Source organism: Aspergillus melleus (assembly GCF_016097325.1).
Source record: "Aspergillus melleus strain CBS 546.65 chromosome Unknown contig3, whole genome shotgun sequence".
NCBI classification, from domain to species: domain Eukaryota; kingdom Fungi; phylum Ascomycota; class Eurotiomycetes; order Eurotiales; family Aspergillaceae; genus Aspergillus; species Aspergillus melleus.
Window position 1 is genome coordinate 1,111,937 of NW_025763372.1, and position 16,276 is coordinate 1,128,212.

The 16,276-nt window shown below is 48.4% G+C and overlaps 1 protein-coding gene across 1 annotated transcript; it reads right to left on the reverse strand.

Moving 5' to 3' along the window:
- Positions 1-1,913: 1,913 nt before the first annotated feature.
- LDX57_005394 (uncharacterized protein) lies at positions 1,914-3,560 on the reverse strand (the record flags this gene model as incomplete). Its single annotated transcript, XM_046087075.1, has 1 exon — positions 1,914-3,560. One exon carries the CDS (start codon positions 3,558-3,560, stop codon positions 1,914-1,916), a length of 1,647 nt encoding a protein of 548 aa, XP_045943042.1.
- Positions 3,561-16,276: the final 12,716 nt, after the last annotated feature.

The window sequence follows — 16,276 nt, forward strand, 5'->3', positions numbered from 1 at the left end:
ATTATTCAGGTCAGCCAAGTCACTACTGACTATCTACCGGAAGAGTAATATATGGGTTTTCCAGAATAGGCAGGAAAGGCGACGCAGAGACAGGTCTCTTTAGTGCTTATGCGATGGTCTAGAGCACTCACGATGTTACTATACTCGTAGTTAAGCAATTTGAGACAATTCATTAGTTAGTCAGTTAGCTGGATAGGGTAATTTCATCAATTAATTGACCAGCGGATGTAAAGTACTCAATATACGGCAAGCCTTTCCTGCAGGATATCACTCCAACAACAACAATATTGGAAAAGGCAGCCCCCCAAACCGAAGTATATGGTATACCTCGCTGTAATCGCCACAAAGAACTAGTCAGTAATCCAGTCACAAAGGCCCAACATATCCTAACACAACATCAAGGCACTAGAGCTAGATAGAGAGGTTAGAAAGGAGGGGCGACTGACTGGTATGTGGTATGTTGGTGGTGCAAGCAAGCAAGCAAGCAAGCATCCCACCATAATCTCATGTCACCTTGAATTCGATCCGAGTGGTTCCGTGCACTTTGCTCCGTCACACCTTCGGATCTATGATTATTCAGTCGGCGTGTTTGGGCTCAGGAAGGTAGGACAGAAGCTAGGGGTGAGGAGTCGAGGAGATAGTGATGTCGGTGTCGGATCGATATCGATGTCGGTGTCTACAGTATGGTTGTTGCAGGGGAGGAAATCTGTGAGAGAAATGATAGAGCATGACTGACCATAATTGAATCAATGACTCCGTGTACTTAGGAGAATTCGGTTAGGAAGAAGGAGAATAATGAGATCGAACAAAATCAAATATAAAGACCGAAGTACCCGTGGCAGCTTACCTCGTACTCGTAGTCTCTCGCAAGTAAATGTAAAATTAATTAAGTTGATAATTAATAATCGATTAAGAATCTTGCACGGCATGTGAAGGGATCAGTGCGACAATTCTAGATCTCGACAGGAACCTGCACGCTGAGCTGGACTGTCGCCGGTGCCGCCCTTTAAGAACGGGCGCCATTGGATCCCTGTCGCTGTCTGGTATAGGCCGGGGAGCTGGTACTCGATGCTAGATAAGGCAGGTCATCATCTCCGTGGGCTTTCATTGTTCCATGTTTATTTGATTTTATTTTTGGTAGATATCTGAGCAAAAAGGAAATTTTTTTACTATAACATACATGACACATGTGCAGGCTAGACCCAACTGCAGTCCAGGAAATAGGAAAATGAAACTTGGAAACAAATCACAACGCATAATATGGTATCTGGTATCAGAAGATAAAGCAAGATGACAAGTTTTGAAAATGCATGATAAACAGTGGTTTTCTTTTGCCTTGCTGCAATGAACGCGAGCAGTCAAAGTAGACGCGATAATGACATCCTTGAGCCTCTGGTTCAAGGGTTCCACCCAAAACAATATTCGAACAGAAAATCGTAAAAATTGGAGAAAAACCCCGTGTCCAAAGAGAAATGCCAATGAATCCGGCCTGTTGAAACAAATGAGATCATCTGTACATGAATATTAATTGCGTAAACGAGGTGTTGTCCTCTAAGTGGCTCATATGATAGTAACAGAGCAGATAGCCACACGATGCAATGACCAGACGCAGAAAAGAGAAAGAAAAGAAAAAAGACCCGAAAAATAGATTAGGTCAGGAATAACAACCATATGATGCCGTTGTGCGCCAAGATGCAATGCAGAGTCGTGATCGTACGTGTCACAGGGATATTCAAATCAAGGGTCTTTACATAAACAAAAAGGAAAAATGAAGCGTATGCGTATGATAAGAGGGGTATCATGGTCAATCGACATTACCCGAAGGATATGTTCTGACACAGATAGGAGAAATTTTGTTTTGCTGTCGGTTTTGTTGTTTCCGGGAGATGAATCGAAAACACAATGGTGCTTCTTTACCAGCCCTTCACGTGGTACTCCCAGGGCCCGAAATCAGTGTAGTTGGTCCAAGAGCCAGTTTTCGCAACGTCCTTGTCCTGGCTCTGATTGGCCGCGTTGGCATTCGTTATGCCAATCCCTTGGTTAGGGGCCTGTCCTTTCTGAGTACCACTAGGCCCAGGATACTCTTGCAGGTTCGCCATGTCATGAGCAGTGTGTCGACGTTTCAAGAAAGCGTTGGCAGTGGTGCTCTTTTGTTGCCGTTCCCAGAGCAGGTGGCGGCGAAGAGACTCGGTCAACTCAGTAGCAAGCATGTTTCTTCGCGTTGTCCGCGGGGAATGGGCGACCGACTGCGGGGAAGGCTTCATGACGATAGGCTTGGAGCGAGGCACATCGGGTCCGCGCATAGTCAGGCTCTCCTCGTCATCCTCGGGCGGAGAAGCGGGGATCGAAGGTCCGTTAGGTGATGTCAGACGCGACCGTTGCAAAGCTGGGCTCGATCGAGTGGCTCCCATCTTCGCCGGTTGGTGCATCATCATCGTCAGCATGGAGCGTCGCGAAACCAGGTTCGGTCGCGAATCAACCCGTTGAAACATTTGGTTTTCCTCCACACTCGATCGGCCGCTTTCCGTCACGGAGTCTTCCCAGTCCGAGTCCTCGTCGTCTTCAATGGCGCTTTCGGAAACTTCGTCCTCGGTCTCGATAGCATCTTCGTCGTTGTCGACGACAGGTCGCTCCTTGCTAGGCTTGATAGTTCCAACTTGATCCTTGAAAGAGGTGACCTTCTTTTTTGGGCTGGGTTGGTTGCTTGCGGACTTGCCCAGTTCGTCGGAGAGCGAGCTACGGTGTGGTCCTTGCATCGCCATGCGGTCTTCGAAGGAGCTCTCGTCGTCGTCACCGGACGAGCCGCCCAGAGTGAACATACCACCCTTCTTCTTGAAAGGCATCATCGGTTTGAGTTGCGTTGACTTGGCGGGGCTGGGATCAGCAGCCAGGTTTGGCTGAGATCGGTAGGACGAAGAGACATGAGAGGGAGAGAAACCACGGACGATGCTGGGCGACTTGATCAATTCAGGGCGACTAGGAAGAATACCAGAGGACGAAACGCTAGTATCCGACGCGGTGGCGTTGGCAGCATCGCTGTCGTTGCAATCGGGGGCCGTGGTCGAGCAAGATTCCGTAGACTGGTTGGGCTGTTGGTGGTGGCTGATAGGATAGGGAGGAGTTCGTTTGGCGGTAGAGACGGAGGGAGGAGTAGGAGTGGGAGTGGACGGTCGAGGGGTGATGTCGACGACGGGAGGGGCAACGGTAGTCATGGGGGACAAGGGTTCAAGATTCCTCTTCTCTTTGATGTTGAGAACCATTCGCTCCAGGCCTAGTGATGTGATGTGCTTCTCCTTGCCTCTGCCGAGGCTCAACAAAGAATCTTCACGAACAACTGCAGGCCGGTAGTCAGACTTGGGACGCTTGATGTGGTGTTCTATCCGCTCCGCCTGATCCGAAGCAGCAGATTCGACACTGGCGGAAAGTTCTGGCAAGTCACCCGCTTCCTGACGGAGGAGTGGCAAAACCGAAGTATCGCTAGATGTTTCCGGTTCCACGCAGAAGGTCTCACGTGTCCAAAGTCTCCAACTCAGGTTCTCCAATCGACGGCCTTCTTCCATGTAATCGGCACATTTCGAAAAGACTGGTGTCACAGTCCAAAAATGTCAGCTTTTCCCCTAAAACCCGTCGATCGCATCTGGGCGAAGTAGACACAGAAGCAGGTACTTACCCATCCACATGCCGTGAAGACTCTGCGCATTGGCCGTGTCCACCTTGTGAATCTTTTCCGTATCCACCGTAAGAACGGGGGTTGATAACCGCGAAGGCATCTTGTCAACGGTCCCGGTCCTCAATTTTGCAAGTCCTTCCAAACAATCTATGATGTGTAGTTTCGGGGTCGCCGTCTCCCCCGAGCGTGGTCGTACGGCGCGAGATTGTCGATGCGGAAGAGCTCCCTCGTCTTCGTAAGATGTTTCCCCAGATCTTGGTCTCGGTCGTACGCGTCCCGACGGCGTGGTTGGAATCCAATATGACGAAGAATTGGCGCCTGAGCTGTCGTAAGGTACAGCACGTCGAGTCGAGGGACTAGGGTTGGGCGAGAGGTACGGCCGGAGAGAAGGGTCGATCGACAATTGAGATCGAGTAGTCGAGAACGTTCAATCCCACGGAATTCGAGGCGATACGGAGCGGGAAAAATGACCGGAAGCAGGTAGCGGTCGAAAGGAGGACAAGAGAGGAATGGATGCCGGCGAGGTATAGATTTACCGGATTCGGGAAAGAACGAGGGGTGAGTCTAGACGATGGATCGCGGTGGAGGGATAGGCGAGAGAGATTGAAGAGGGAAAGGGAAGAGGAGAGGGAAAAGAGGAAGAGAGAAAATTAAGAAAAGAGAAATATGGGGGAGGAGAAACTTAGTGGGTGGAGCGAACGAAGAAAGAGGGAAAAGGGAAGATAGATACTTAATGACGGGTCGGTGGAGATGGGACGGGGGGGGGAAGAGCGGTTATGGTGTATGAATATGGTAACGGTACAAGGGGAGAAAGGGAAGGGAAAAAGGAAATCGAGGGTGGCCACACAGAGAAAAGGCCGACGAGGGTACCGAGGAACAGGTTCTACGATGGCGGTAAGTAAAAAGGAAGGATCCTAGCCGCGTCTCCTTCATGGTCGGGGCCTGGATGGGGGAGGGAGAGAAAAAAAAAAGAAATTGAATATTCATTTTCTTTTATTAATAATTTTTGGTTTTACGATTATTTTCTTTTTCTTTTTTTCCATTTTCCATTTTTTTAGTGCGTTACTTCCGGAGTATCCCCGTGGGTCGACTGGTATTTCATACCTTGTCATGACCAAGGTAATATTACCGGTCTGTTTCCGGAGTCCCACCCAGAAGAAAAAAGTACGGAACGGAGTACTGGAGATACGGTGAATGCGGTCTTCCCTACTGCATCCAGGTGCGGTCTTACTCTGTACTCTCCGCTCAAGGAATGTACATAATGCTGCCACTGCATTTTATACATCGACCAGAAGTCCAGTTCAGCTGGAAGGTGTTGGTGAGGAATCACCCATCCAAATTAAAAGGAACATACGTGTCATACGATGGAAGAATTCGACAGTGTACATTGTAGAGAGAAGCTGATCTTACCTAAAAATAACCATGGCGATAGAGAGGAAGCAACTGGTTCTAGACAAACATCCAGACAAAGATCGTCCTGTCCTGTGACCTCCTCCCTCTGCCGCTGACTAAGGCAGTTCTCTGTGTACTCCTCTCGCGCGTCACTTGACTTCCTCAAAAATGGGTCTCGAATGATTGGCCCTGATGAGCTGTTCTGATATCACTCCGCACTTGTCAACAACGCCTTGAGTAATAATGATTGAATAGGCACACTCATAAGCCAGGTTTAACCATAGTTAGGTACTCCATATCCCGTAGTCAGGCCGGAGAGGTCCACGGAGGTACCTCCTTGTCCTTAGCTCTGCGACGAGATACTCCGGAACGAACAACCGGCCAGGGCTAACTCCAAACCTATACCAATAGGTCGGGGATCAGGTCTTGCAAGAACGCCTTCTTATTTTATTGTTATTAATTTTTCTGCCCCCCTACCGAAAGCATGACTGACAGTTCACCAGGCCGCGTTGCCATACTGAGGCCTGCTGACTTACGACCATTAATTAAACTGCTTTCGCCACGGACTTGACTTCGGACTACATTCTCAGTGCAGTAAAATCATACCTTCTTGATATGGTGTAAGAGCCCTCTAGCCTACTCAGGGAGTAAGTTAAGGTAACCCTGGACGTTCTGGACTGCTTCTCCAACCACATATTCCTTTTTCTTGCTTCTATCACATACTATACTATAGTCTTTTCCTTTTCGGGGTTACAAATCGATCGCTCAATTCCACCCTATCCATTTGCCTGGGATCAAATTTTCCGGCCGTTTGACGTGCTGTTTATCCGCCATTAACCCCTCGGGATAGAAACAAAGTACGATTGCTCTCTCACACACAGTCTCTCCGCCTAAGTGTGTCGGATAAGGTACATTCTGGGAAGTATCGTTGGCCTGTACTCCTTTCCATATGACACGTCGACGTAGCTGGTCCAACCACGCCGGCTGAAATGGCCTAAAATATCGATCTTCTGGGTGTACGACTTGGTCCTCCGTACGGAGTACTGGGCTACCCATTAGCTGGCGACATGTACCACGATCATTGGAATTGCCTGCCTATCCCCAGGCGGAGTCGCATACCGGGGAACAGAAGGGTTGGTTCCCGATCTGGTTGATCGCCTTAGCTTAGGCCTATTGCTTTGATCGGTTCCTTGATTGCTTCTGCAGGTATGCACAGTCCCCCTATCCTGGAACCCTTTTGTTGGAATTTCTATTTTATTATAATTATGTGTTTCTTTTTTTTATTTTCTTTTCTATTTTTTCCCCTGTCGCGTTTGGATGGCGGATGGTCCCAAGTAAATTGCTTGCTACATATCACAATGAAGTCCGCAACGCATCCCTGGGAAGAATTCCTGTATTCAGCGCCACCCCTTCTTACTTGAGACTCCGGAGAAAGGGCTGAGGGTGAAAAAAAAAAAAAGCAAGTCAACAGATCAGGGTCACAACCGCCCCATTCTTGCTCCGTACTAAGTCACAAGGGCGGCTCAGGTTTGCCAGTTGTCATTATGATATCAAAAAGAGGCGACGACGGATGAAGGTCGTTTGTATGTATACGAGGTAGAATAGGATAAGAAGGGGCAGGAATAGAGTAGAGGGGACTTTAGCCGGAAGGGAGGGAGGGGAGGGAAATTGACATAATTAACCTTACCTACCGTTGGGCCTTGTTTTTTGGCGCCCTGCCCCGGCCTGCCCCAGAGCAGGTGTCAAAGTCGTGGTGCTTTTCTTTTTCTTTTCTTACTATTAATATTATTAAAATCATTGTCACGGGGCTAGAAAAGAATTTCTCCAACTTGGCAGTCCTAGTTTAATCCAGGCATAGGGACTAACAGCCGCCACAGTTGGATCGTAGGGAAAGTAAACCCCCCTGCTCCCCAGGTAAGTGGTTCGGGGAACTAGGATTAAGGAGATCCTCCCGATCCATCGCCATCACCTATCACTTTGGATCGCGATGATTGATTTGTTATTGGCCTTTTAATTTTTAATTTTTAATTTATTTTCTGATCGCCCCTTCCTTTTCCCTTATCGCTAGACTGACGGGCGGACCGACCGACTGACGCTGACTTGACAGACCCGTCAGTTGTCAGCCCCCAAGTATCACAGGCGCACGTTTCGTCAATCATGTGATGTTGCAGCACGTCAAAAGGTCCAGAATTTCGGGAACACCTGACGGATGAGTTGTAAGAGGGATATGGACTTGAGATTGGGATTTGAGATTCGAGATTGGAGATTGGATGTAGGTTTTTTTGGTCTTGTCTACCCGTCGGGTTTCAATTTCGCTTCCCCCATTTCCCCAAATGATGAAGGCGGATAGGTAACTATTTCTATCCGCATGATTTGTGATGAATTGTTGTCATCATCATGGTCGCTTAATTTTTTCAATTTGCTTGTCCGTTTGCTGTCTGGTGTAGCCTTCGCTTCATTTTGTTTCTGCCCCCTTTTTTTGCTCCCTGGAAGTACCAGTACGTAGGCCTTACTAGTAGGTACTACCTCTCTTTTCTTATCACTCGTATACTCACATTTTTGGTTTTGTTTTGGGTTACGCCTCAGCTTCGCCTCATTGAACGGTCCGGTGTACCGGAGTATATCCAATGTACCGTGCATATGGTAGGTAGGTCGTGGGGTACAGGGTAAGTTTGCGATAGGTAACTAGCGCTGGAGAGAGTGAGTGTGTTAAGAGGGAAAGAAAATGCCTCTCAGCCATTCATCCACAGTCAGTTTCGGGGGTCGCTCCGCCTAGGGTCTTAGTTGCCCGTAGGGACGGAGATGAGGTCGGTTTATCGTGACCCGAGGGGGAGAGCCTTGGGCTAACGGTGGTCCATGACATGGGGGGGCAATCCTGGTCGGATGCATTGTGGGGGGGAGAGGAGGAGGGAGGAGGGGCGAGAAATTCGTACATGCTACTGATGAAATTCCGTGGTTAGTCCGTAGATAGATACGTACTTATGCGGTACTGAGTACATACATACAGACGGGCATTAAATCAATATCATATCATCGGTATGTAAGTCGTTAACTCATACTGATGATGTACTACTACTCGGTGTATGTCTATGTGTGTGTGTGTACATACTCCGTATGTAGGTAATCATATCATCATCTATCATATGGACGGACAATCTTTCCCCGGAATATATCTTACTACATGGACTTTGACCACGCTTGGGGCCGGGTTTTTGGCTTACTTGGTGTAGGTAAAGGTCTTCTTTTCTCTTTTCTGGAATAGACGTACTTTTTGTTGATCATTTTGGTTTCAAGGTACTGCAGTAATAGGTACTAAGTTATCAATGTCTACGGTGTGGTTTGTTGTTCATGTAGGGGCGGATAGGATGCTATGTATATCTCGGGATCGTGATGTTGGAACAAGGCCCCCCTCCGCCCCTCCCTCCTACCTTTCTACTGTACTTACTAGTAGTTCGCTATACTGAGTAAAAGCAAACCCACATCTTTCGTGCATATTCCATGCCATGCACGCCATTCTCGGAATCAATCATTGTGATCTCTGATCTTAAAAAATTCCACTCTAGACGACAGGTAGTAAGTAAATGTCCCGAGTCGAAAGAGAAAAAATACCGGGAAGGGGCAAAGTGACACCCCCCAACAACTGTAGGTAAGTATATCCTCCGCTAACTAGTACTGTAAATTCTCCTCCGAAAAAGAATAGATACAACAACTGATGGCGAACAAAGTAAAAAAAAAAAAATAAAATAAAATAAAAAAAATTAATTAATTAAATCAAGCAAGCAGAAAGAAAAATTCTTCATGACATGCAGCTGAGGGGTACGTTCCTTCGATGATCGAACCTGCTCAGCTGCTCATCATCCATGCAGACAATTGTTCCACAGCGACGATGGAGAGACAGCCACGTAGCTGCCACCCCTATCCACTGATCAGATCAGATTTTAGATAGAAAGCGGGAAGGCGAAAGGGATAAGGGAAGGAAAATCAGGCGTGCTGCAGGGTTCGTCAGGTTTTGACTGACGGTCAAGGGGACAAGGGACAAAAAAATCGATCATCATCCACATTTCCAGAAAGCATACGGGATACATGGACTTCATTGCCGACATGAAAGGGAAAGGTGGGTTAAGCTTAGGGTTGATAATGCTGGCCTAGTCCGTGGAGAACGGAGAAAATCAAGAGGAAAGAGGCGAAAAACAGTAAACCGGGTCTATCTTGCCTGTCTACCATGCTGACGATTTTCTTTTCTTTTTCTTTGGATGACATCTTTACTCTCCGTATCGTTTTCCCGTTTGAGGTTCTTACAAAATGCCTGGTGATATAATGACCATGACAATCTGCCGGCCCGACATACATCGTGGGCGACGCAGAAAACAAGATTATCCCATGATCTACTCCGTGCTGAGGATATTCTTCTCGATCTGTTAGGAACCGGAAGGATTGGAGGGATGCTAGAACGTCGACCAACTGTCGGTCTGCAATTGGCCGTTGACGGTTGAAGATGACCATTTTGATGATCGTCGGGTAAAAGAGCCTTGGAGAATGCCGGTCTCCGTGTGTCCGTCTCGGGCAATGTTAGGTGTACGGACGACGAAAACAAGCAGGCAAGTAGATCTGGGGTAGGAATTGAGCTAGTAAACCATTCCCGCGGTTTCGCTATTCATGCCCCATGGTACCCTAGCCCAGATATTGATATCCATTCTGCATGGGGAAACGGAAGGGAAGGTATGGAGCTATGGAGAAACGAGAAACGAGGAAAACCTTCTAGGATTGCCTACTGAAGCTAACGAGCAATAGTCGGCAGACTATGGAATGGAAAGTTACCGAGGGTTAACAGCCCCCGAGTGCTGCCCCCTTTCCCTTGGGGAATAGGGAATGGGATTAGGGAATAATAGGCAGTAACTACGGAGTACGGAGGAACACCGTAGGCACCCGTGAGTTAGGCGCTGCGGCGACCACTGTGTCAGACTCAGACAACGACAACGAAGTGAAGGCTAAGGAACAACACCGGCAATTAAGTCATGGGCTGTGCGACTGCCGCGATGTTACCCCGACCGGGTCCCCTTAACGTGTGGGGGAGAGGCAAAAAAACCAAAGGGAGAGTGATTTAAGCAAGCCAATTCACGTCTGGTGGCGAACTTTTATTTTCTTTTATTTTATTTTATTTTTTTTGCAAGTCACAAGAACAGGGGGCTCCGTCACATGATGTGGGGTCGAACCCGCGGCATTACTCAATCCTCAATACGCGCTCTGTTTCCGACCGCGGGAAACCATCGAAGGAATGGGATCGATGGGATGATGAGATCTGCTTTATCTCATAGTTTGGATCATCCTGGTGTTTGGGTCGGGTCATCAATACATCATACCGTGCCATCCTGGATGATGATGCTATCCGACCCTAGCCCCCGGGCAAATCCAACATCCGAGGTCCTACCTACCAGCTACTATCTACTACTACGGAGTCCTCCGCACTTCTAGTTGCTTGATACATAGCTGCCTAAGGTTCTCCAGATCGGGTCAAGCGTTGAGCCCCCATAGCTCCGACATTCCGAGCGTTCACCAATCCTGTTCTATCGGATACATATTAACTAAAACTAAAAGTGACAGAAAACGACCCATCTGCCCGCCATCACCCAACGGCTTAAGCCATGGCGGCCTTTGCCAATCCCACGGAACAAAGAAATGCAGACCGCTTCGAGAACTTCTGTCATCACTTGCCGCGTCACAGGGATTATGAATCACAACGAACCAGTTTGAACGGAGTACTTCCCTCCGAGCAGGAACGTCGGTCTGTCGATGTGCGGTCTTAAGCAAGTAACAATATGCGGTATAGGATACATGATAATAATAGGAGACCGGAGGGGATCGGGCAGGTACCAGGTATGTAGTATTGCCCTTTCTTTCTCCGTGCAGTGTGTTTCCGTACACAGCGTCAAAACTCCTTTCTCCCGGGCCTGAAGACAGACAGCCGAGATGGGTAGCTACAGGTCCGACGTCGATCCAAGAATTGCCTGGCTGTCTGAGTCGTTCCTCTGCAATTGACTCGGTTAGGGGGGGAAAGGAGGAGAAGGATGTGGCTGGCAGAAGGGGGTAACGTGGGCTTGGTGTTCCTGTACGGAGCAGAGATACTCGGTGGCACAAGTGAGGTCCGAGCCCCCTCCTTCGTCTACAGTGGTAGGTAAACGAATGTTAACGTAGTAGCGACGTTTGCTGGGCGCGAGGATACGAAGTACTACGTAATTCATGCCGCTCTCTCTCTACTTTATCATCCTCGAGAGCTTCCCGGCTCGTCTATCATCGGGAGCATCCATGGCTACCTGAATGGGAAGGGCTGGTATGTGCAGATATGTGAGCATACGTACGTCCCATTTTTTCTACACAAGTAGCGCTCCTCGCCAACCTGTCCAGCTCTACTATATAAGGGTGTCTCAGACATCCCTATCTAAGATTCCTCATGCATAGCGTAAAGCTTGGATTGCGCACAGATATCAAAATCGTGATCGTCATCGGGCCTAGGTCGTAGGGTGGTCTCTTTTGTACAAGGGATACTGATTATTGCAAATAGAACCGATTTCTGTCGTGCAATAAATGCGGTCTAATAATGGATTTTTATGGTGTTATATGATGTTCACCCCTACTCCGTCGTTTGACTCGACAGTCCTGCCTGTTCCTGAATTTCTCATTTACTCGGTTTGACTAACCAGCCGCCTCAAAACACCAACATACCCCAACGTTGTACCTTTTCCTCATCCTTTCTGAGCAGTCACATTCCGCATACCGGCCCGTATCCCCCGACCAAAAACCCGCCCTTGAGAGATCGTCGTCACGTAACTAACTACCTAGACAGAGTACATACGGTACCTTACCACGGCGCCAACTAGCCGTAGCAAAATAAGACCGATTGGAAACCTGCCCTTTGTTCGAGAAATGGACTAGCGACGGGTTATGCAGTCTCCCCCCAAGGGGACGGTCGTGCATGCAAGGGTTACGCGGATCGCGGATCCGGCTGGACAAAGAACGATCCGATGGTTTAACTAAGGGAGGAGGGACCTGGAACAGATGAGTATTTCGTTTTGTGGTTTTGATTCAGGGACGGAGGTTCTTTGGATGGTCGGGTGATGGAGTTAATGTTATTGCCTATTAAGGTATGGCTTCTTTCTTTGTATGTATATGCCTATCCGAGAAGAAAGAAAGAAAAGAGGGGAAAAGGCCTCATCTTGTCAATGTTACTGTCCGATACGAGTTCACGTCCAGTCTTCCCTTTTTTGGTTTTTTGTTCCTTCCCACCCCGGAATAAATCTAAACTGGAGCAAAGATGGATTGTCGATCTCAATCGGCATGAAAGTCGTGATAATGGCACGTTGGCGGGAAATTCTCCAGATCAAAACCCCAAGGGATGAAAGAAGCATGGGAGGCAAACCACGGTTCCTAAGCTTCCTCATAACAAGATTCTAAGGGCCCTTTGGGTGTTGTTTCTTAGAAAGAAAAAGAAACTTCGATAGTAAAGAAGGATTAAGGTAAGGCCAGCGCCCCGCCACCAGAAACATGGATCCATCTGGACGGCAGATACGGGGTACAAAAAATTGACGCGCTGGCTTCTTGGTTTGTTCACCGTTCAGGAAATGTGGTCAGTTGCTCTCCAACAAAGGGGGAAATTTCCACACGAAGTCTAGGTATGATCTGAAGGTTTATGCCCCTCTCGACAGCGCGGAAAACCCAGGAACCAAAGCCAAAAAAACTTGGTTCCTGAAATGTCACCCCCTCTTCGTGAAGCAGCGCCATCAAGGCATGGCGTCGTAAGGCTTTACCTAAGAAAAAACCCTATTGCCGGCGCAAACCGTCTCACACCTACGTATATGGCGCTACATGCCATAAATCATGAACTATAGGTATTGAATGGGGTTTGAATGCATTACTCGTCTACGTGCGGAGTAACGTACTCGATACGTACTACCTGACTATGCCTTCAACAATAACGAACTCACGACTGCAAAGTACTATATAGCTAGGTGGCTCGATCGAGAACCGGCCCGGTAGTCCAGGCTAAACCCCATTGCATGGCGAGCGTCCAGGTATTTGGGAAGGAAGGCATGTTTATTATTTCTTGTTTGGGGATCTGCGGACCCACATCGCGTCGATCATGTCTCGCAATCAGGCATTCTTTGGCTGGACTTGAAGGGGAAGGGGAAGGGATATATGCATGTATGCACGTACGTGTTATGTATGTATGTATGTCTGTAAGTCTGTAAGTAAGTAAGCATGTGTGGATATAGATGTTGTGTGATATGCAGTATGCGATATACGTCCTGTTGGATGACGGTCAGCGAGAATAGCTTGCATGATGTGGGTACTTAGCAGGTAGGGAGCCAGCATTGTAATATGTGTGGATGAGAGAGAAGGGGATATTGTATCCTGTGAACAACGGGGCGGTAGAACTACGGGTACACCGTGCATAGAGGTATATGTATGGATGATCATTTTGTCCTGACCCTGCGCATTGTTGACGGAGATCCCACCAGATACTTACTTGCTGTATGCGTCATACCAATCTAGAGTTCGATTTCCATGGTATGTATTTCGTAGATTACTGACTGACTGACAGTACATCGTGCTGTCCTTCCCAACAGAAGAGACATGTCGTAGTCAGCTTTGACTAGGTCACTCGATATCCCAACCACAACCAACATTGAACAGAGTGAGAAGAGTGGCACACATCTACACACACACATACACACATGCCACACGACCGGGGCCATCCTCGTTGTACTACATGACAATGAATTTCCAGCGGCCCCCAGTAAGCGCCGCGGTTTTCAAGCGTCATGTGAGCGATTCTTCAAGAAGGTCAGTCTGGACGCATGTTCAAGTGCTAGAGAAGATTTTCCTTTTCTGGAAGAAACGAAGACGAAAAGAAGGTCAACATAGGACAGACAGCCAGTCGGGCGTCTAATCCATCCATGGTGCGATCTGCCTCTGCAGCTACTCCGCTCAGCCCTCTTTCGATCTCCCCTCGCACACGCACCCCAAGGACCCATGGATGGACTCGACAACTCAAGAGTGTTACACAAATCGACCTCCCAGAAAAGCAATGATGAAGAAAAGGCTGTTGGGAATTGGATCTGAATAAATCTCGTTTCCGCGATAACCTGAATCAAAAATTCAAAATTAACCGGCTTGCCAAATCATCGCATGGGACTGGATTTGTCTGACCACTGACCTTGACGCCCTTCTTTCCCATCTCATCTCATCTCATCTCACCTCCCTCACTTCGGCATCACACATCGTGATAGCACCTTTAGCACCCTTTGTCTTCCCGGATTGTCTTCCCGGAAAGACCGACTCCAATCATCGAGTCTATGACTTCTGACTGGGTGCAGGTACAGTGCCAATAGGATCGAACTATCGGCCAGATCAAATTCTCATCCCCCACGCAACTCCCACCGCAAATTCATGTGACGTGCACCGACTCGCGAAGGAAGTCCCTTATTCGGGTTCCTGGCTGACGGCAGCGTTTCATCGTGAAGAGTCAAAGGGCTTGCTGTCTCCGGTGGATCTCGGGAATAGAGTTGTAGGCTTTGTTTGTGGGCTGGTCGTGCGGACGCCATTGGGTGGGATAAATGGGGGGGACGAGAGATTGGAGGAGACTAGTGCAAGCCAATGAAGCTGTCATGTTCCTTGTGGGGAGTTTGTTGGAACATTCTAATCAGGGCTGGTTCGCCTTTTTGGCTAAAGGTCCAGGTTACCTGAGGGTGGTGGTACTGACTAGTAGTACGGGGTTAGGTAGTTGAGGGTAAAGTATACTCCGTATGTACACTACGAGTCTACGTCTGTGTGGTCGGAGGTCGGTTGGATGGCGAATATGGATTTCTTTGTCTAAAAACTAGATGGTGTTGGTTGCGGTTGGAATATTTGACTGAAGTTAATAGATATGGTTTCTTTATACGGAGTAGATGGAGCTACCATAGGTCCCGGTATAAGGCTATCCCTTCCCCGTAACTCCACATTTCAGGTTGGAACAACAAACAAACACGGAGACATATGGACGGTACTTTTGAAGTTGAGACAGAGCGAGGTACACAGGGACAGTACCCGCGGTTTGGAATCATTCGAAATGAATATTCCACGTACGATACATTCCATACAGGTTAACCCCCCCAGGGGAAACAACGCCAGATCGGTACCTGGTATAGCCCCAGCCCAGCCCAAGCCAAGGGCGACAACAATCATACCCAAAACATATCAGATGGCATGGCTCCCCTCACCGCAGTCGTGTGATGAAGGTGGGAGGGGGGCGATCATCAACGGGCGAAGTAGCGGTATAGATCGCAAGCAAAGCGGAAATGAGGTCGAAAAGAGCAGAAAGGGAAAAGGAGCCCAACGAGACAAACGCCGCGGCGCATCGTTTGGCGTCACGAGCAACGAAGAGATTTCGCCGTCGACACCAGCCACGTCAATAGACCATGTGACGGATCGGCTCCGTAGGCGGCAATGAGGCTTACCGGCAGCTTTCTTTCCTTTCCTTTTCTTTCTTTTCTGGGGGAAATGCGGGCCTTTCCCCATCACCTGCAAACGGACATCGACGGAGAGAGTCTAGAATGGGCATTTGCTTCTCTCTGCCCTTCTCTTTCTTTTCTTTTTCTCTGGTGATGACTGTCCCACTCGGCCCAGATGAAAAAGAAACGCCGGGTCATCTGAACGATGGAAATTTTCTCCCTTCAGGGGTGTTTGATTGACGGATTATCTCTGGGGCTGGAAGTCGGTCCATTGCTATTCTTATCTCCCCTTCGTCTCTCTCACTCAACTGATCGATCATTCTCTACTTCGTGGTCTCGAGGGAAACTAAATCCGCCCGTCTTGATTGCACCATCTGTCATCCTCCCCTCCCAGGAGATAGATGAATTACTGACTATCGTCCCTTTCTCTGGATGGTGATCGACTGACAGCGATACCCAAGGGACTGGTCAAAGGTCAAAGTTCCAGATGGACAACTGACTCTGACAGCGATGAGCTTCACATGTCCCCCTCTCCATGAAACCCACGAGTCCGCGGAACTGGGATTGCAGTTCCACGCGCCGCGCAACCTCGACGATGGGACCAGCCTGCGATCTGTCATTTTTGCTTTTTTCTTTTTCTTCTTTACTTTTTTCCATTCTATTTCTTTTTATTTGTCTCTGTCCGGACCTGTGATGATCCACCCCACCTGTCACGGCATCATATGTA